Raw genomic sequence first — 22,639 nt, 5'->3', positions numbered from 1 at the left:
AAACAAATTTTCATCTCATGATCCTATGATATTTTAGATTTTAAAAAATGGTTGATATTGTGACAGACCTAGTATATACTAATCTTAAATCACACAAAAATGGCTTCTTTAAGGCTGCTATTTCACCCTTGCTTTGACACCATGTTGATTTTTCATGATTTTCTAGTTTGATAATCACTTTCCTATGATTCTTTATCAATTCATCTTATAACACATTCATCATTGATTAATTATAAAGAAAATCCTCAACAGTAAACAATAACGACAGTAGGACCATGAAGAGACAGCCAAAGACGAGACACAAATTTTTACTTGGGAAAACCCTTTTCTAGGGAAAAACCCAATAACCTTTTCTTAGAGAAATTATTCAATTTGATCTTTCCAGTCAAAATAAGGTCAAACAAACCAGCTCAAACTGAGAAATTTTGGCCTCTTGAACTTTCCTCAAAAACTTTGGTTTGCTGCATGTTGTCGCCTGGATTGTACACCACGACAACGCTCAAGACGGGGACTCACTCTGATCCCCACCCACTCCGTTCTAGTTGTCTCCCCACAGCAGGCTATGGGGGGTAGTCCCTATGGAATGAGATGAAGAAAAACAAGTTGGTTTCGGAAGACACGGATGAGTGGCCTAGCCACTTGGTTGAAATTAAGCAAGATTATTGATTAGATTATATTTTCTATTATGAGACTAGTACCTTAATGGAATCACAAATTCTTGCTTCTTATAAATTGGAACCAAATGACCAGATGGACACCTGGTGCTTGAATGGTTGACTGACCTATAGTGATCTTGGTAAATTTTAGTTAGATGCCTAGTCTAAGTGTAACATTCCCTTAACTATTTTGAAGTTGGGCTCCAAGGTAGGTTGTGGGAAGGAGGCTGACAGGAAGCATGCTAGGGCTTGATTAACGATACCTTCTGTTAGGCTCCTATCACCCGATGACTCTGACACTGCAGACACTGTGGCTCTGACGACTACAAGGTCACCGTGTTAACCACCAAAGAGTTGTCGAAGCCCCTAGCGCTATATAAGAAGGTTTGTCCTATGTCTCTATCAACCTAGCTTATGCTAGGAGGTAAATTATTAATGCAATCTAAATATAATATGCTTATGCAATAGATTATGGGTGAGATTATCTTGAGTTAAGATTGCCTAAGTTATTTAAGTACTTATTGAGATTTTTTCTTAACGCAAGAATACTTAACAATGTTGTGATAAATTTTTAAACAAGATACATGTTAAGAGATACAAGTGTAAACATCAACAATATTTCACAAAATACCAAGTAACTAATTTATCCACCAATGATTATTATCACAAGATATTCAGATTTTGAGTGCAAAGATAGACAACCTTTTAGGGCAAGATGAGATAAGTCAAATTCAGATTTATGACAGTTTATATCAGCAATAACACTTCAGGAAATTCAGAGCTTATCAATGTTATGTCAGCAATGCATAAACCCACTTCAAATGATGAATTTTCCCCACACATAAAACCATAAAATTTCCAATTTGATCAGTAATGTAAATTAGCTTTTTTAACACACTTTATGACTGTGTATTCAGTGATATTTCAGATCTGATTTTAAAATTACGACAGTGAACAGCTACAACTCAGCAAGCTAAACATGCCAAAAATAGATGGTCAATATGCCCAAAAATAGTAAAAATGCACTAGAACTCAAAATTCTCAATTTTTAGGGCTTTTAGGATATGAAATTCAGAAATTTCAGAACTGATAAACTTATTACAGCAATAAATTAGCCACAGATCAGCAAGTTAAAAACAATGAATATGTTGCCCAAAATGTTTAAAAATAGTAAGTAATGCACTAGAACTCAAAATTCTCAACTTTTAGGGCTTTTAGGATATGCAATTCAAAAATCTCAGAACTGATAAACTTATTACAGCAGTAAATTAGCCACAGATCAGCAAGTTAAAAACACTGAATATGTTGCCCAAAATGTCTAAAAAAAGTAAGTTTTGCCGGAAACTGAAAATTTCAAATTTTTGCTCTTATTAAGTATTTGATTCAGAAATTTCACATCTATAGAAAATTTCAGTTATGCAAAAATATCCAGCAAGCTTCAATGTTAGATCTAGGCCAAAACTCAAATACCCAAGAGGCTAAAATTTGTGAAAATGAAGATTTTGCAATTTTAAATGATTTTGACCATTTAGTTTGTCATTTTAAGGCCTAATTATTAGTAATTTTCTTGTAATAAAACTACAGAAAACAAAGGTTTAGAGGTCAAACCCTAGGCACAAGGCCTTGAAGATCCCACCGTTGAAAATCGTTGAAACTTTGGGATCACTTTGCCGCTTGAAAAATAAGAATTTTGAGACTTTAATCCTGCAAAACACCAAGTATTTAGCTTTAAAATTTCAATTTAGGGTTTTAGGTCAATTTTAGGGCAAAAGAGGCCAAGGATTGGAGAACAAGGCTAAGGGAAGCAAGTGTGCGGAGATAAATGGGCTAGGACGATAGATCGAAGCACAAGGATGAAGAATATGGCCTCAAAGGGCCAAAGTTATGCCTAATGAAGCTAGCGTATGGGAAAGAGAGGGTTGAGGGGCTAATGGCAAGGCCTAAGGCCTAGGGCCTAAAGGCCACAAAGGAGAGGGAGCGGAGGCTGGAAGAAGGGCCGAGAGGGGACGAAGGGTCGAGGAGGCTTGACGGTGGAGGACGGAGGGCCAAAGAGGAGGCTACAAGACCTTTTAGGCCTGCGACTAGGGAGAGAAAGGGAGGCCGCAGCCCCTAAGGGTTACGGCCAACCTTAGGAAGGCAGAAAACCAAGGCATGGAGGGCAGAAAGGTTGACGCTGAGACCTAGGAAGGCAAAACCAGAGGTAGAAGCCCTGAAAAGCTTGAAGCCCTTGCTCCAAAAAAAAATTATGCTACAACTCTTTGATTTTCTAAAAATTCTTCCGTGGAAACCATGCAAAAAATTCCAAGACACTAGATCTTACCCTCAAGGGCCTAGATGTAGCTCTTTTTCCACTTAACTCCTTGATCTAACTGGGAAAAATAAAATTTACAACACCCAAACCCCAATATATACAAAATGAATCTAAAAATCCCAACCCAAGATAGAAAAATAATTTACAATTTAATTTACAAAATATACATGAGTTTTTAAAATAGATTTTGAAAAAATAATTTTTATGTTATTTTTTCCTTAAAAGAATGGCTAAAACACTTCAGAAAAATTAATGCTCACTATAGCCCAAGTGAAGATTCAATCCACCATATAAAAACTAGAGATCCAAGCAAAGTAACCCTTGCCCACAATCTATGAACTTGGAGACCAAGGATTGAGTACCTGCACACACTATATATTATCTCAAAATAACAATATAAAGCACCACATAGGAAGCCCGTAGTCAATACATACCACAGATCAGCGACAAGAACACCTCGAGTTGCACCCCAAAGTCTTTTATTATAGTAGAAAAAATAGTTCCCAGCGGGACAATAGTTTACAAAATGTTTCAGCAGCAATTCTAGCCAGAGATCAAGATGACTAGAGACTCAATTGACTCTCTAATTTATAGATAAATCCTCCAAATGGAAAAATAATGGCTAGTTTCTTTGATCCTTGTCAAAATAATCTTGGTCGTTGATAAATACTTCAAGATCTTTTAATCTTGGCCCTTGATTTTTTTATTTTTGAGGAATTTTCGAATTTATCATTTAATTTCATTTTAATTAGCTCAAAAAATTTTGACTTTGTCTTAACCACCAAGGTCCAAGGGTCCAAATTTTCTTAAAAAATACAATATTCCCTTGGTGGAGGACCTTTAAAAATTGATTCTTTTAAGACCCACGATTTTTTCCATTTGGAGAATTTTCCCAAGACAATTTAATTTGACTCTCATTAATTAATTAATTTACACATGAGGGGATTAATTATTTTTCCAACCCTCTAATACATATGATTTCTCATTTATAAGACTCAAGGAGGGAACACATTCGTCTTAGACCCTCAAGGCACATAACCCATCTGCGATTCAATATGATCTAGTAAACCAAGTGATTTGTAATAAAATAATTTAGCCAATTAGCTTAAATTATTCTCAAACCACTTTTACATCAGACTTGACTAAAAACACTAGGACTCACTTGATAATTCGACAATAAATTTCACTTTAGCTTTAGGGATTTAAGCTTAAGGGAAAAAACTCTTCTCATTAGCCGTGTCGAAAAACACAGATAATCAGTGAGGTTAAAAAATGCCCTAGGATAGAATTCATCATCAAATTATAGGATTACCTAGGTTGTTACATAGACTCAAGGTTTGACTAAGATCATTTACAATATATAACTTGCCGAATGGGATGGACAATAACACACGGACTGTAATGTCCCCAATTAATAATTTTGCTAAGGGAATTCTCAATTTTGCAATTTTTGGCAGTTAATAAATATTTGGCATATAAACTTAGGAAAAGTGGGTGAAAAAGGAAAATTTATAAAGGTGCCACCCCCAAACATTAGAAAAGCCAAGAAATTCAATGGTGGCCACTCCAAGGGAATATGCACCCCTTGGAGGAATTCAAATTAGGTGAGAGAGGGAATTTGATGGGTGGAGCCCACAAGGAGCATGAGGGATGGCTAGCTATAAATTGGAGGTGAGGCTCTCATTTTAGGGGCTTTTTGACATTTGATTATCCATTGTTACTCTAGTTGTTCAGTTGAGTTACAAGTGTTGCTTAGCACAAGAGCTTCCCAAGGAGTGAAGCTCAACCTTCTCTTCGGTGGACCTTGAGTGCCACCCTAGGAAGGATTTCTATCTTATTTGGAGGCTGGGAGAGAGGCATCACACAGCACTATGCCATTCTGGTTTAACTAGGACATAGAGGGAGAGGCCACACAATCATTGGGAGGATTGGTGTCGGAAGTTGGGGTCTCTATTGTTGCAAGGGTGTTCTTGATCATATTCCAGCCAGAGGAGGGAGATTTTGGGAGGCAAAAAGGAGTCCCTCACTGCTACGAATTGTTGAAGCTTGCTACTGCGTCATCTCTCATAGGCTTGCACAGTTCTCTTAGGTGATTGTTGAGTGGAGTGTCGGTTGGAGGATTTAGGGTCTGAGTTGCTAAGATTTCATTTTGAGGGAGATTGTGGGGAGATTGCTAGCATTTTGGAGCAGCAACTCATCATTTTTTGCTACAGGTGAAGCGTTCTGGTATTTGAGGAGGGCCAAACTATTTGGGTTCGAATTTGGAGGGTCAAAACCAAAGAAAACCCTTTTTGGGTTTTTCTGGGCTTTTTACAAGGATAACATCCCCAAATTTACAAAATTTTCTGGGTAGTCTTGAGGGGCTAGATCAGGGTGCCATGTCAGCGAGTAGTGCAGAAAAACATGGCCAACGCAGATTTCTGGAGGGACAAACTATTGCAGCAGTTGGGCATTGGGAGATTGATCACTTGGGGCTTGTAGCTTGCCTTGAGCAAGCCCAGGTGCACTCCTTCCAATTTTATTGTACTCCAACAATTTATTTATAATAAAATTGGCCATTTTGGGTGTTCCGGAGCATTTTTCTATTCATGGGCGTTTGTTGAAATTTATTGTGTTATAATTTGTGTGCATGTCTTTGATTATCTCTATAAAATTTCTATTTGGAATATTACAGTGGTATCAGAGCATGATCTTGGCCAGCTGTGGGGGAGCTAGCAAGATCATGGAGGTTTTGGCCATGCATGCATAGTGACTGGTGAATTTATGGGCACTCCAATGACACAGAAAGGGAAGAGTACACAAGGGATCATGGAGGAGTTGATGAGGCAAAACCAACAGTTCCTAGAGAGGATGCAACAAATGGTGGGGATGTTGAGTCATACCTAGCAAAGAAGCCATGTGCATGCACGCACAACCCAGCAGTACAACACCCATACGTATGGCCAATTTGGTTGTCCTACCATGCCTCATTTTCTGGATGAGCCAGAGGAGAAGCATGGGTCAAGGACGAGATCATCCTGTAGATGCAGGCAGTTAGAGGGTGAGACTAAGGGGCGTTTCTGCTGGTGGAGACCGGGCTTTAGATGTCAGAAGCTCGAGGAGGAGGTTGAGCAAGAGGACATGCAGGATGGTGAGGGGCACATTGATATACCTAGTGTGGCACAGGAGTCACCATTGTTGGAGACCTCTTTGATAGCACCAGTTGACACCTTGACAGAGAGAGTGGAGCATACACCCATAGAGCCATCTGATGATGTGGTGTTCGTCGTTGATGAGGTGTCATCCATTGTTGAGGTATCCATTGATGAGGTGTCCAGGACCGTGTCCGAATTTTCAGGTGATGGCAACCTACAACAGATTAGGGAGGTGTCGGGAGATATATCCATTAGTGAGGTGCTAATGCGCACAGAGGTACCCAGAGCCGTGACAAAGTTCTCATACAACAGCTACCCACAGCAGCATGGAGAGCACCTTGAGGAGTGTGAGCTAGATGAGGATGTTATGCTCGATGAGCTACTTGTGGAGGGACAGCTCGGGACTCCAGTTCAACCCATGGTAGAGGAGGATGGGTAGTCATCTTTTGCACCTGCCATCGATGGAGAGCAGATAGATGGGCAGGCGGCCAATAGAGTTGCAGTACTTCCAGTCAGTAGCTCTCTTCAGACTTACGTAGATGGGGCCTACAGCAATATCAAGTTGCCTCTACACGTTGGAGGGAGAGTGCCTGAGTTACCTAGACAGATTTTATATGTTGATCGGGCCAGTGAGACGAGGCAACATGAGTTGCGTAGGGCACAACACTCGCATGATGGATTTGTTACGTACTCGTGGGTTCTTGCATTTGATCCCTCTCATGGGGTTGGGTGGCAAGAAGTATTGAGTTGGTACTTGGTGGAGCTGGCTAGGTTCTTGCATACATCCATGGTCAGGAGCATAGTTCGGCAGGGGCTATGGTTTGCCAGAGGGGCTCGAGGGCTAGATCATCGTTGGGATCTAGGTGGGACTCCCAATCACTTCATGGATTTGGTTAGTCATGGTACTAGCAGGATGGTGGATTCGATGATCAGACTCACCCCCATTTTCATATTCCCATCAAAGTTCTAGATAGCACCAGTGACAAGTTGGGCTGACAGGGGAGCCGACAGACTCTGTGAGTCATCTTGGCATGTTGGTCGTGCGTGGGGTCATTGGATGATTAGTGTACCCTGGCAGGAGGTTGTCAGAGGAGGTGGCATCAGCAGGCCACTAGATAGTTCCTCGTATGGAGAGGAGGATTTCCCATGGATATATGGGGCACTGTGGTCACCGAGGAGCAACACCCTAGTGACACCACCATAGGCACATAGGGAGATTTTACTATCAGATCTCTCAGGGAGGATTAGGAGGGGAGGTCCACTCATCCGAGAGTATGGAGATGAGAGGGTGGATATGGTGGTATTGACAGGATGCGGGTTGATACTTACAGACATAGCTTTAGACCATGGTACCCAAGGTGTCTAGGGGCGTGCACAGCGATATGCAGTGGAGCATGAAGGTGCACAGTGGTGCATAGTGGTGTGTAGTGTTGCACTAGGTTGTCGAAGGAGCAGTTCGCATCACACTACGCTACCTCATAGAGTGACGAACACATCAATACAAGAGAGATACGAGTTGATCTGGGATGATGCAACAACATGTAACAGGGTTCGGTGGTGCACAGAGATGTGCGACTAGGTGCAGTTGTATGCCAGGGGACACAATGATACCTGGTTATATGCAGTAGTGTGAAGGGTTGCACTACAGACTAAGGGAGTGATACTAGCAGGGAGATTTCTTGATCTGATGATCACCCTATGAGTGACCTCAGTTAAAGATTTGTTAAACAAAAGGTATTACAGACTCATGTGATGGTGTGTGTTCTGTGTTATTTAAGCAACGGATCGATCAGATTGCCAATACACAGAAAATAAGTGGAAAGACAGCAAAGAAATACAATAAGCAACACAAAGACACAAACAGTTTTTTAATAAGGAGTTCACCCTATTCTCCAGGGCTACGTCTCTGGTCCAGCTTCAGTGGTGGCCTTGTTTTATTGTGTCTTGCAGCAGAGAAATTACAATACAGGGACTCAATGTGAGTTCTCCTGAAGCAGATTTTTCTTGGTAGGGTGGTTCTTGGATTCCCCAAGCCACTCGGAGTTCACAAACTCTTTTTCTTCTTACCAGCTCTGTGACCCTTGGTCTACAGTGGAAAGAGCCAAATGTGATGCTTAGTCCGGACAGATTCCTCTAGGGAAAGGCTTGAATCTTCAAGCTCTCTGGTGCTCGACGCTGCCTGTGGTCAGCTCGGCCCTCTGTCTTCTCTGCTTGGCTTTACTGCTCTTTGTGTTCACTGTCTCTCTTAGTTGCTTGGACTCCTCTCAATTCGGGTTTCCAATTAACTCTTCTATGAATATGAATTCGAATGTCTCTATTCATGGCTTTAGTCATTCGATCCCTATGCATGTTTGGTTCCTCTCCCGCCTACATCGATTCGCCTACCGCCTACGTGCTTGGAGTTCCCTGTTCAGCGTCAGCATGAACGCTCGGGAAGTAGCCACGCGTCCCCATCAGAACAACGCCAGCCTGCTCGTCAATTCGTTTCTTCGGTTATGTCGTAGATACGTTCTTTCTCCATCGTGGCGGTCAAACGGATTCCAAATCCCCTTAAATCGCGGCTTAGTTCCCTGTCGATTTCGCTTCCTTCTATCGGGCGCAATCTCAGCCGTTCGATCTGGGCTCCTCCAGATCCAACGTCATACGCACGTCGAGCGCGGTTGACTTGCTCGACCGATAACGCGCGATCAATGGCGGTTTTTCTCTCTCCTCCGCCGCCACGCGTCGCTCGGTGTATGGGATCGCTCCGCTCCTATCCAAAACCTCTTACCGTTCAAGGGCGCCCCGATCAAAACCGTCGGTTTCTAGGTCGTGGGTCCCACCTTCGTACGTTGGCGCTTTTCGTTTCTCCGCCCGTGGTCCTCTGGTCCCCCCCACGCGACCGGGTGCTCAGGCTTTCCCATTTTGGCCCTATTCGCCCGTGCATCGAAAATCAGCTCCTTTTCCCGATCCGGGGCTCCCAGGGGCTATTTTGGCATCCCGCGCAGTCTCCATGGGCCTCGGTCAGCGCGCTTTGACCGAGGTCCTCGTCGTTCCACGCCGGCTGCCATGGCCACTGGTTCAGGGTGTTTTCAATCGCTGTTTTGGAATTTTCAAGGATTTGTTCAACTCGATACAGTCAAGGTTCTTGACAGTCTTTTGTGGATCCGATTCGGATCACGACCTCCCTACTGAAAAAGCTTTTGGACCACCAAAAGTTGGTTTTCTTCAAGCATCGACTAAGTGAGGAAACTGTTGTCTCACTTGTCCAATCTCAATCCACTTCGCACTGCTTGGCTTCGAACCCTTAAGCCCAATCCTGAGGTATTCCACTTGTCCGCTGCGCGTCGTCCTTACCTTCCTGTCCAGCTCTGTGTCTTCCCGTAACTCATTAAGATATTCAGGTAGCAAGTCATCGACAGAAGGTAATTGACTCTGTTCTTCAGGGTCCTCAATCATTGAAGGTTCAAACAACCTCAAGCAATCTGCGTTCACGACTGAGTAGATGTGCATGTAAGCTGGCAGATCAAGGCGAAAAGCATTTTCACCAATCTTCTCAAGTATCCTGAAGGGTCCATATCTGATAGGTTTTAGCTTTTTACCTTCACCTTGCATCCTGTCCTTGTTGATATATAGCCAGACCTGGTCTCCAACTTGAAAACTATGCTCCATCCGATGCTTATCATGCCTAGCCTTGTACTTGGCCTGGCTCTTTTCCAGTTGTTCCTGTACTGCCTGGTGGATCTCCTGGATCTGTTCAATGAACCTAGTTGCCTTGTCCACATCACTGTGTCTATCAACCATGGTATCTTTACCAAAGACAAAATCCAAAAGAGACCTTGGTATGAAACCAAAATAGGTCTCAAAAGGAGATCTCTGTGTAGAAGAGTGTTTGGCTCTATTGTAAGCATGCTGCACATAGCACAAGTGCTCATCCCAAAGCTTAGGATGTTCGCTGCAATATCTTCTCAGTAACTGGATCACTGTCATGTTAACTACTTCTCTCTGGCCATCTGTTTGTGGATGAAAAGTTGTGCTTTTCTTTAACTTGGTGTCCATTAGTTCCCACAGACTGGACCAAAACTTCACCACAAATCGGGTGTCTCGATCAGATACAATAGAAGTGGGTAATCCAAAATGAACCCATACATGTTCAAAGAATAATTTTGCAGTTTGTTCAGTTGTAATCTGTTTACTACAGGGTATCAAAATACACATTTTGTTGAACCTATCCACAACAACATACAGATAATCATGACCTTTCCTAGATTTGGGCAGTCCTCCAACAAAATCCATGGAAATGCTTTCCCAAGGGTGAGAAGGAACTGGCAATGGAGTGTACAAACCTAGTTTTCTATTACTGAGCTTGCTTTTAGCACACATAGCACACCCCTTTACATATCTAGAAACTGTCTCACTCATTCTCGGCCAATAGCAGAATCTTTGTCGCTGTGCAACTATTTTACTTACCCCAAAGTGACCTGATATCAGAGAAGTGTGGGCTTCCCTAATTATCTTTACTCTCTCAGTTTGTGGAATGCAGAGTTTCCCAGAATGATATAAGAGTCGATCCTTCACATGATAGTCCAATTCTTCTACTCTTTTGCCTTGACTCAAAGTTGCATATACATCTTTAAAGTCCATATCCTGAGCATACTGTTCTATGTAGCTTTCATGCAGCACAGAATTATGCTTAAGTATGGTAGATGCATTTATAATGGGTCTAGATAACATATCTACAACCTTGTTATGTATGCCCTTTTTATATCTGATGACTAAATGAAACTGTTGTAGAAAACCCATCCATCTGTAATGTCTTGACTGTTGCAACTTAGTTTGGGAGTGTAGATATTGAAGTGGTTGATGATCAGTGTGTATTACTGTTTCTTTGCCCATTAAGTAATGTTTCCACTTTTTCGCACTCTGAACTAATGCATACAATTCTTTATCATAGGTAGGATTGTTAACTACTGCAGGATTAAAAGTCTCAGAATGATAACATATGGGTTTACCGTGTTGTGTCAACACTGCTCCCATGGCTTAGTCACTGGCATCAATTTGCATCTCAAATGGTCTTTGTAGATCTGGCAATGCTAGTACAGGTGCTGTACTAATTTTTTATTTCAAGGTGTCGAAGGCTTTCTGCAGTTTGCCTCCCCACTGAAACACCTTGTTCAATCCTGTCAAAACATGTAAGGGAGCTGCAATTGAGGAAAAATTGGAAATGAACTTCCTCCAATATTGTGTTGCTCCTAAGAAGCTTCGTACTTCTGTAGCAGACTTGGGTTTAGGCCAGTTTACAATGACTGCCACTTTAGAGGGATCTATTTTCAATTCACCTCCCTCTACTATATGACCCAAATAATTTAGAGAGGTTTTGCCAAATTCACATTTGGAGAGTTTAACATAAAGTTTTTCTCTTTTCAAAACATCTAATGTCTGCTTAACATGCTTTAAATGTTCTTCCCACGTTTTACTAAAAATCAGAATGTCATCCAGATACACAATAACAAAATCATCAAGAAAAGGTCTGAGTACATCATTCATTAATCTCATGAAAGTAGCAGGAGCATTAGTTAGGCCAAAAGGCATAACCAGCCATTCATACAATCCCTGCTTTGTTTTGAAAGCAGTGTTCCATGCATCTTGCTCTGCAACTCTGACCTGATGGTATCCACTGTGCAAATCCAGCTTGGTGAAATAAACAGCTTCCTTCAATTGATCTAAAAGATCATCTATGCAAGGAAGGGGATAACGATTTTTGATTGTTATCTTATTCAGTGCTCGGTAGTCAATGCACATTCTCCACGAGCCATCTTTCTTTCTCACCAAGACGATTGGTGACCCACATGGTGCTTTGCTAGGCCTGATGAACCCTTTCTCGAGCAACTCCTGCCCCTGCTTCTTGATTTCAGCATTCTCTAAAGCAGATAACCTATACATCCCAATGTTAGGCAAAGGAACATCTTGCTGCAAAATAATATCATGTACTATTCCCTTTTTGGGTGGCAGACCTTTAGGTTCTTGAAATAAGACATCATACTCTGAAACAATCTTTTCTATATCAGCTTGCTGATCAGCATTATAGCCCTCAAACACATTGGTTTTCTCAGGTGTCTTTTCCTTTACAACCATCAGTAAGAACTATTTGCATGAATTTATCATTCTTTTCATCTGTCCTAAGTTTATGAGAGTATAATTATTCTTGAGCTTATGAGCTCTTACAAGGTATTCGATTCCATCTTTAACAAGCACATACTTGTTCTCAGCTCTATAGAAAATATCCTTTCTATCATACAAGTAAGGACTTCCTAAAACAATTCCACATATATCCAAAGGAATTACATCTAACTCAACCTCATCTACAAATGCTGACCCAAAATAAAACTTGAGTTTGCACTGTCTAGTCACTTGTAGTTGCGCTTTATCATTCAACCATCCTAATGGGTATGGCTTCTTATGAGGTGTAGTTGCTAATCCCAATTTCTTTACAATTGCTTCAGAAATCAGATTTACTTGTGAGCCACTATCAAACAAAGTATCAATCTTTTGATTTTTGGAAACAACTCGAATATGGAAAAGCTCATGTCTTTTCCTCTCATGTTCTTCATCAATAACAGATTGAGCAGAATTATTAGTAGATGCTTCAGAATTCTTACCTTTTATACCTGTGGCTGCAATGATTGTTTCATCTCCCGAGTCTGACCCCAAATCTTTCTGAATAGCTGCAGCAGCCTTCTTCTTCTTGCCCTCGGACTTCTTAGGTCTCAGCTCTGGATGCAGAATCCAACAGTGCTCATCATCATGCCCCTCCTTTTTGCAGTGAGTGCATGAAGCTTTGCCTTTTTGTGCGGTGTTAGCCTTCCTTGCTTTCCACTTCTGCTTTCTTTTCTCCTTGCTCTTGCTTACAGTGGGTTGGGATGGTCCCCAACTTCTGGATTTCCATTCTTTCCTCTAGCTTCTAGATGAGTAGCTTGTACAGATACCTCATCTATACTAGTGGTATTAAACATGAGGATGGTATGCCTCATGTAGCTGTGTAGACCACCAATGTACTTCAAAAGAGTTTCTGGTGAGCCTAATGAGATACCCAACATCAATGCTCTCTTTCTGAACTCTTGAGTGTACCCTTGTACACTTTGCCCTTTCAACTGTCGAAGAGTTTGCCAACTCATCATGGCTTGTTGCATGTAGGCCAATGGATAGAACTGCTTTTTGATTGCAGCAAAAAATTCACTCCAGACAGAGACGGTCTTACCATGTTTCTTCATATCAGCTTGGGTTCTGTCTTCCCACCAAACCAAGGCAGTGCCCCCTAGGCGTAGGCTTGCCAGCTGAATCTTACTCTTGTCTGAGTCTATGTTTTGTACCCTGCAATACACATCAATTTGTCTTATCCAATTGTCCAACTTTTCAGCATTTAGCTCTCCATCATATATAGGCAAATCAAATTTAACATCTAACTTAATCAAAGATGCTTTCTTATTATGCACAGGGCTATTAGGAGGTGTAGGGAAGCTTTCTTCTTTTCCCTTTCCTTTTGAGTGGTCATGGGAATGAGATTCATCTTCTTCTTTATCTTGCTTAGAGCCTGATGAATCTTCATCCTTATGCTTTCTAAAGTCCCTATACATTTCTTCTACCATAGACTTTATAGCTAGGAAACTTTCTATGAATTGAGGGTCTGGCCCTATAGAACCTTCTTCTGACATTGTCTTCCGAGAATAGACTCTCCCAATTTCAGGATTAGTTTCCACCAACTCTCCTTCTCCTAATTTGAGCTTTGATCTAGTGAGCATTCACAGCTAAACCAACACAAGCTTGTCTAACCTTACGGCCTAGAGCTCTGATACCACTTGATCTGATAATCACCCTATGAGTGACCTCAGTTAAAGATTTGTTAAACAAAAGGTATTACAGACTCATGTGATGGTGTGTGTTCTGTGTTATTTAAGCAACAGATCGATCAGATTGCCAATACACAGAAAATAAGTGGAAAGACAGCAGAGAAATACAGTAAGCAACACAAAGACACAAACAGTTTTTTAATAAGGAGTTCACCCTATTCTCCAGGGCTACGTCTCCGGTCCAGCTTCAGTAGTGGCCTTGTTTTATTGTGTCTTGCAGCAGAGAAATTACAATACAGGGACTCAATGCGAGTTCTCTAGAAGCAGATTTTGCTTGGTAGGGTGGTTCTTGGATTCCCCAAGCCACTCGGAGTTCACAGACTCTTTTTCTTCCTACCAGCTTTGTGACCCTTGGTCTACAGTGGAAAGAGCCAAATGTGATGCTCAGTCCGGAAAGATTCCTCTAGGGAAAGGCTTGAATCTTGAAGTTCTCTGGTGCTCGACGCTGCATGTGGTCAGCTCGGCCCTCTGTCTTCTCTACTTGGCTTTACTGCTCTCTGTGTTCACTGTCTCTCTTAGTTGCTTGGACTCCTCTCAATTCGGGTTTCCAATTAACTCTCTTATGAATCTGAATTCGACTGTCTCTGTTCATGGCTTTAGTCATTTGATCCCTATGGTTGTTCGGTTCCTCTCCCGCCTACGTTGATTCGCCTACCGCCTGCGTGCTTGGAGTTCCTTGTTCGGCGTCAGCATGAACGCTCGGGAAGTAGCCACGCGTCCCCATCGGAACAGCGCCAGCGTGCTCGTCGATTCGTTTCTTCAGTTATGTCGTAGATACGTTCTTTCTCCATTGTGGCAGTCAAACGGATTCCAAATCCCCTTAAATCGCGGCTTATTTCCTTGTCGATTCCGCTTCCTTCTATCAGGCGCAATCTCAGACGTCTGATCTGGGATCCTCCAAATCCAACGTCATACACACGTCGAGCGCAGTTGACTTGCTCGACCGATAACGCGCGATCAACGACGGTTTTTCTCTCTCCTCCGCCACCACGCGTCGCTCGATGTATTGGATCGCTCCGCTCCTGTCCAAAACGTCTTACCGTTCAAGGGTGCCCCGATCAAAACCGCCAGTTTCCAGGTCGTCGGTCCCACCTTCGTACGTTGGCGCTTTTCGTTTCTCCGCCCGCGGTCCTCTGGTCCCCGCCATGCGACCGGGTGCTCAAGCTTTCCCATTTTGTCCCTGTTCGCCCGCGCATCGAAAATCAGCTCCTTTTCCCGATCCGGGGCTCCCAGGGGCTATTTTGGCATCCCGCGCAGTCTCCATGGGCCTTGGTCAGCGCGCTTTGACCGAGGTCCTCGTCGTTCCACACAGGCTGCCATGGCCACTGGTTCAAGGTGTTTTCGATCGCTGTTTTGGAATTTTCAAGGATTTGTTCAACTTGATACAGCCAAGGTTCTTGACAGTCTTTTGTGGATCCGATTCGGATCATTTCTTGACAAGGATGTCAGGCATGCCATTAGGATGGACATACCTAGATTAGGAGAGCGGATCGGTCACAGGACGAGCCGAGAGTGTACACACGGGTTCTTGATCATACCCATCGGAACCCACACATCTCTCACTCATTGGCATCACAGGCAGTTGAGGAGAGCCTTGTTGTGTCCTATCGAGGCCTACATTGTGGATAGCAGGACCTGGGAGACTTGCTTGAGACGACTCTATGGGATTCAGTGCATCAGGGGCACGATACGGATTCCCTGATGGAGGAGCAGGGTCAGTACATGAGTTGGCAGCCACGGGATAGGAGATGAGGTGATCTTCTACAGGGGTGGTATACCATTCATCTCTGAGCTCACACTTGGGGAGTCGATTGCGAGGGAACTGTATGATGCACTTCTGGTGAGACAGTCTGAGGCATTACAGGAGCCTGAGGGACAGTGGATGGTAGACTTCGTCTACAGGAGGGTACCCAGACTTTGAGCAGTGTCCAGGTGTATCATCAGGAGTTGGGATAGCGGATTTCACTGCATGGTCTAGCAAGAGCAGGGCAGATTGGCATGCTTGGGATAGATTCGTGATACTTGGGGTCCACCTATGGTATACATACAGGGGTCAAAGATGAGGACCAGATGGGCTCTAGCAGGTCGTAGTGCTACGCAGCGACAACCCATGAGGTGTGGGAGTTGTGGACCTCTAGTATGGTTATGGGAACCAGGGATCCAGTTGATGTGGGGGACACTCCATTACTTAGTGAGTACGGTTGGGATAGCCGATGATCTAGTTCATTATCAGGTTAACACATGGGGGATCACCGAGGTCTTCATCATATGGCAAGGCAGGTGGTTGTTCAGGATTGGGGTCAACCATGGAGTGATAGGCGCGAGCATTGTTGAGTCCCCTTGGCAGGTTGGGCATAGCCTCAATCATCACATATATTATGGTCGAGAGTTGCAGGAGATGAGGCTCTGGTACGAGCATGTTAGATAGTTAGTCATGACTAGAGTGTCGCAAGGTCTACAGGACAGTTTCTTCCTGCGATGGGCTTGGGACCCTGGCATCACAGTACTTGAGGGTCCAGCTACCTTTACGGGTGAATTGGGTTTGACAAGGGGAAATCATTCTAACCTTCCATTGGATTTTAGTGATTCTTTATTGACATGGGGGACTTCACCAGCATGGAGGGATGACCAACAGGGGGAGTTCAAGGGAAGCTCGTGCGGGCAAGGATTTATTTCCACAGGAGTTGGATTGTATCTTCGGGTGCCCACCCTTCGAGTACATGAGATGGATGACTCAATAGAGCATCTGCACGGGGAGACAGACAAGGCTTTATATGATCGTGTTGCTTTCTTTACTGATGGTATGCAAAGGGCTTCAGGTGCCTATACCATGTTGGACAGTGAGTGGAGCAACGAGTGCTTCACATTGAACAGGACGGCTTGGGGTCCTAGTATCAAGGGACTCCTTCATGACAAGATAGTGTTGGGGACAAGGATGACTCAGTGGCACATTTGGGACCCTGGTATCGTTTGCAGTAGCCATTTGGGTAAGCTAATAGAGGGGGTGCTTGTTCAGGCATTGCTTGAGGACAAGCAATTTTTGGTGGGGAGGACTGTAATGTCCCCAATTAATAATTTTGCTAAGGGAATTCTCAATTTTGCAATTTTTGGCAGTTAATAAATATTTGGCATATAAACTTAGGAAAAGTGGGTGAAAAAGGAAAATTTATAAAGGTGCCACCCCCAAACATTAGAAAAGCCAAGAAATTCAATGGGAAGTGGAGAGTGGGGGCCACTCCAAGGGAATACGCACCCCTTGGAGGAATTTAAATTAGGTGAGAGAGGGAATTTGATGGGTGGAGCCCACAAGGAGCATGAAGGATGGCTAGCTATAAATTGGAGGTGAGGCTCTCATTTTAGGGGCTTTTTGACATTTGATTATCCATTGTTACTTTAGTTGTTCAGCTGAGTTACAAGTGTTGCTTAGCATAAGAGCTTCCCAAGAAGTGAAGCTCAGCCTTCTCTTCAATGGACCTTAAGTGCCACCCTAGGAAGGATTTGTATCTTATTTGGAGGTTGGGAGAGAGGCATCACACAGCACTACACCATTTTGGTTTAACTGGGATGCAGAGGGAGAGGCCACACAATCATTGGGAGGATTGGTGCCGGAAGTTGGGGTCTCTATTGTTACAAGGGTGTTCTTGATCATATTCCAGCCAAAGGAGGGAGATTTTGGGAGGCAAAAGGGAGTCCCTCACTGCTGTACGAATTGTTGAAGCTTGCTACTGCGTCATCTCTCACAGGCCTACACAGTTCTCTTGGGTGATTGTTGTGTGGAGTGTCGGTTGGAGGATTTAGGGGTTGAGTTGCTAGAATTTCATTTGAAGGGAGATTGTGGGGAGATTGCCAGCATTTTGGAGCAACAATTCATCATTTTCTGCTATAGGTGAAGCGCTCTGGTATTTGCGGAGGGCCAAACTATTTCAGGTTGAATTTGGAGGGTAAAAACTAGAGAAAACCCTTTTTGGGTTTTTCTGAGTTTTTGACAAGGATCACATCCCCAAATTTACAGAATTTTCTAGGCAGTTTTGAGGGGCCAAATCAGGGTGCCAAGTCAGCCAGCAGTGTAGAAAAACTGGGCCAGCGCAGATTTCTGGAGGGACAAACTATTGCAGCAGTTGGGCATTGGAAGATTGATCACTTGGGGCTTGTAGCTTGACTTGAGCAAGCCCAGGTGCACTCCTTCCAATTTTATTGTACTCCAACAGTTTATTTATAATAAAATTGGCTATTTTGGGTGTTCCAGAGCATTTTTCTATTCATGGGTGTTCGCTGAAATTTATTGTGTTGTTATTTTTGTGCATGCCTTTGATTATCTCTATAAAATTTCTATTTGGAATATAACATGGACTGTTGATTGTGTTGTTATTTCTGTGCATGCCTTTGATTATCTCTATAAAATTTCTATTTGGAATATTACATGGACTGTTGATATGTGATCCAATCCATGTCGGAAAAGTTGGTACTTCCGCTTCCTTGGAACTTTGGCAATTTGAATGCAACATCTGGCTCCATATGGGGACACGTTGCTTGAAGGAAATAACATGAAAATCCCAGAATCCTGCATCCAAAAAAATAGAAGTCCATCAAATAGATATCCATTCAAAATCGAAATCATCATGCATATATAGAAAATATCACCAGAATAGAAAATTCTACTATAACAAACTAAAACATAAAAGACATAATATAAATGCGTGAAATAAAACTATCTAATGACATGAAATAAAAGGGAGTAGGGTTAGAGATACTATACAAAACGATGCCCTATGGCATGGATGTCTTCAACATAGTGCATATTAAGCATATGTCGGCTTTCTGGCAGGTCTGAAGGTTGCTTCTTCGATGTGCCATGCCTGATCCTACGTATCGTAGGAATTTGTCTTATCCGAATGTCGAGCTACTCTCTGCCATTAGATGCATCAAACTACTTCCTTTTTCCTTTCTGCTTTTCGCTTTTCTTTTCAGTGAGTCGAGATGTCAATAATGAGACCAAAGCAAATTTTTTGTCTTGATCTCAAAAATGCTCAGATGAAAAACCTGAAGAGTTTGAAGTATGCCCAACCTTATTCTGAATATACTCTGTCAAAGGTGAAACATAAGCTTCGTCTTTCTTAACTTCTTTAACCACAACACTTATAGCTGACTTGTCTTGAATAAGGCAAGTGACCTTCTCGCAATGAGATGAGAACTGCTCTAGCGGACTGGGAGACCTGTGAGTCGTGAAAAACCCTTTCTGCTTCCCCTTTGGATCCTTCGCCTTGAGCTGAAGTCCCAGAACCTGTATCTTTTCCATCATTTGCAACTTTTTCTTAAGAGTGGTCTTTTCAATTCTAACAGCATCCATCTGGGTAGAGTGTTTAACCTTTATAGCATTGATTTCTTTGGCATGGCTTTCCTCCATGATCAACAACTTATTCTGAAAGCATATTTGACTAGCTTCCATATCCTTAATTACTTTGTCATTATCCGCTTTTATGGTAATCAAATGATCTTCCATCTCTTGAGCACACTTTTCTTCTATAGCTGACAATCTGCTCTAAAAACTGATTTCCATGTCATTTATCACTTTATCATGATTTACTTGAATAGAATCAATTTCTTCCTTATGATTTATTTCCATGGTGACTAGGCAACTTTGGATGGTGGCCATCTGATTAGAATGAGTAATTTCCATGGTTTTCAGATCTTCAGCATGCTACCTTTCTATGGCTAATAATCGGTTCTGAAGACTCCCTGTCCTAAATAGAGCTTATTTCTTTCTTATGATTTTCCTTTATGGAGCTAAGCTCTTCAACATGCTTTTTCTCAATAGCCATCCACCTGATGTGTAGAGATTTCATTTCCTTGGAGTGATCTGCCACCAATTTTTCTTGATTAAGCTCCATAGTTTTCATCAACTGAGCTTGACTGAACTGCATGTCTCTAAGCCTTTGAGTTAATTCCCTGATAAGATCCCCTTGATCACTTGTTCTTGCCTTTCCACTATCTCGGATTCTAATTGCAAAGGCACAAGTGGATTCATCATGAAAGTGGTCACAAGGTCTACAATATGGCACTTCTTGATGAGGTTCATTTTCTTGAAATATTTCTTCGATAATTGGGTCCTTTACAGGATCACTTTCTTCTTTCTTTATAGTACTAGGGGCACAAGGCGAGCCACTTTGATCTCCATATCTATCTTTAAAAGCATTGATGATGTCTTGTAAAGAATCAAAAGAATCATCAGGGAAATTGCAAAACCACTTTCTAGCATTACCTTCCAAAGAAAGGACAAAAAGTCACATCTTGATGTCTTCATGATCATAACATGAAGATCCACAGCACATTATCATACAACGAGTAAACCTTAAGATAGGTTTTACAGCAGGGATTGTATCATCACCTGTGAACAAAGGTAATTTATTAATGGCACTTTCTAGAATATCATAAAGACTGTTAGTAAAACGACACGAGGCGAACAAGTCATCCATGATGACCTATTTTTAGGGAAAAGGGGGCTAATGGATGTCAAAGAGAAATCTTTGTTCAAGAAAAACAAGAGATCCACAAGACGTGAGCTTCTAGCAGGAACTCTTGTAAGAAATGAAAGAAGTAGAGTCGTCACTTGAACATGAATCTAACTCTAAAATCCAAAAGGCAGAAACCGAAAAGTTAGTTAGGGAGAAGCAAATGGATATCAAGGAGGGCTTCCTGCCTGAGAAAAATGAATGCTTCCTAGAATGTAATTTGTTCGACCAAGCTCTCAGAGCGGGGTTAACCAAGCTAACAAAATTCTTTCTAATGAAAGCTTTTGTGAATGGATGAATCAGTGGAGTCACCACCCAAAAAGGAAACTAACCCAAACGTCAAGTGCTAAGGTGCAAACAGAGAAGTGAACAAAGTGATAAGAAGATTAGTGAAATATCAAAGTGCCAGAAATTGTGGCGTTTGACAAGCTAAACAAAAAAATGAGAGATCAATAATGAGAATGTCGTTAACCCCGGCAACGACGCTAAAAAATGTTGTGTCGTTTAACGGACTAATGAATGGCAACAAGGATTATAAGATTAGGAAGATTTTCGTTGAAGCACCAAGAACAAGTTAAACCTATCACCGGCAACAGCGCCAAAATATGTTGTGCCGCTTGACGAGCTAAATGGAAAAATGAGAGATCAATAATGGTAATGTCGTTAACCCCGGCAACAAGACAAACTTGTCCCTAGCAACGGCGCCAAAAAATATTGTCGCCCAGATTGTACAGGCACCGCGACAACACTCAGGACAGGGGCTATCACTCTAATCCCCACCCACTCCGTTCTAGTTGTCTCCTAACAGCACGCTATGGGGGGTAGTCCCTATGGAATGAGATGAAGGAAAACAAGTTGGAAACCAACTTGTTTGGGAAACACGGATGAGTGGCCTAGCCACTTGGTTGAAATTAAGCAAGATTATTGATTAGATTAAATTTTCTATTATGAGACTAGTGCCTTAATGGAGTCACAAATTCTTGCTTCTTATAAATTGGAACCAAATGACCGGATGGACATGTTGCAAAATGTAACTAGGTTCGGTCTTCATAATGACATGTAATTATGATCTTTGTAAATGATGAAAAGAAGAGAGTAAAATTATTTGTTAGGTCCCTATGCTATTAGTGTAACCCCTTATAGTTATTAGTACAACCCCCTTATTATATTGTTGTGCCCATGTAGTCCCCATATTGTTATTATTGTGCCTCATGGAATCCCACTATAGTTATTTTTGTGCCCTTACATTATTATTGTTATGTCGGCTCTGATTATATTATGACCCCTTAGACTCCTATATATAGAAAGGAGGTCTTGTCATTTGTATCATCCAAGAATTGTTCATTTGTGTAATGTAAAGGAGGTTGCCCCCTCGAAGAGGCTTATTTCTAAGGCGTTCATCTATCTTTTCTATCTTTTGTGAGCTGGTTTCATAACATTTGGTATCAGAACTTTGGATTCTAGGGTTTCGCTACTCCAAACAAGTCATCGTGGTATTTTCGCTATAACATTTTTTTTGCGACGTTTCAGAAGCTAAAAAAAAACCCATTTGACAAGAAATCTTACTGAACCGCGCATCCGAATTTCAGATCTTGTCTCACTTTATTGTCGGAGATATGATCTGAGGAAGTTATGGTTTTTGCAAGCTCCACAATTTCAACTAAAACAGGTCATCGTGGGATTTTCGCTATAACTCTTTCGCTACGAAGTTTCAGAAGCTAAAACAAAAACCCATTTGAGAAGCAATCGGTATGAACCTCTGCTCCGAATTTCAAATCTTGTCTCGCTACAGTTTCGAAGATATAGTCTGAGGAAGTTGGGGTTTTTACAGACCCCCAAATTACATCCTAAACAGGTGACCTTGGGAAAGCGTCATAACTTTCTCTCTGAGCAACAAATTGAAATTTCGTAAGAAGTTACAGAAAGAGGACGGACTGTAGTTTTCTGTGCATAGTTTTCAAATCCGAAGGTCAAAACAGTGACACGTGGCATGTCATACAAGTTCGCTCTACTGAAACATTATATAATCAGGTCATCTTAGGAGATTGGGCATAACTCTTTCTTGGAGAATCAAATTCTGATCTGATTTGCGGAGTTAGAAAGAGGACTCATAGGGCTACTATAGGAAACAATTTCAAAACTT

At 42.1% G+C, this 22,639-nt stretch overlaps 1 protein-coding gene across 2 annotated transcripts in view; it reads right to left on the bottom strand.

The window, feature by feature from the left end:
- The window catches only part of LOC149165351 (uncharacterized), a 325,800-nt gene that overhangs the window by 266,404 nt on the left and 36,757 nt on the right, over nt 1-22,639 (bottom strand). The window contains exon 2 of one of the 2 annotated variants that reach the window (XM_089431120.1): nt 18,408-18,548. The exons of the other annotated variant lie outside the window; for it this stretch is intronic. Within the exon in view, the coding sequence (XP_089287246.1) occupies nt 18,408-18,548 (141 nt within the window). The remainder of the gene's footprint in view (nt 1-18,407; nt 18,549-22,639) is intronic. 2 annotated transcript variants of the gene reach the window in all.

The sequence above is a fragment of the Pinus tabuliformis genome, chromosome 5_1 (assembly GCF_031772625.1).
Source record: "Pinus tabuliformis cultivar Carrire ecotype Pingquan chromosome 5_1, CPIR1, whole genome shotgun sequence".
Classification (NCBI taxonomy): Eukaryota; Viridiplantae; Streptophyta; class Pinopsida; order Pinales; family Pinaceae; genus Pinus; species Pinus tabuliformis.
The sequence above is the reverse complement of the archived record's forward strand: the minus strand, read 5'-3'. Positions and strand labels throughout refer to the sequence as shown.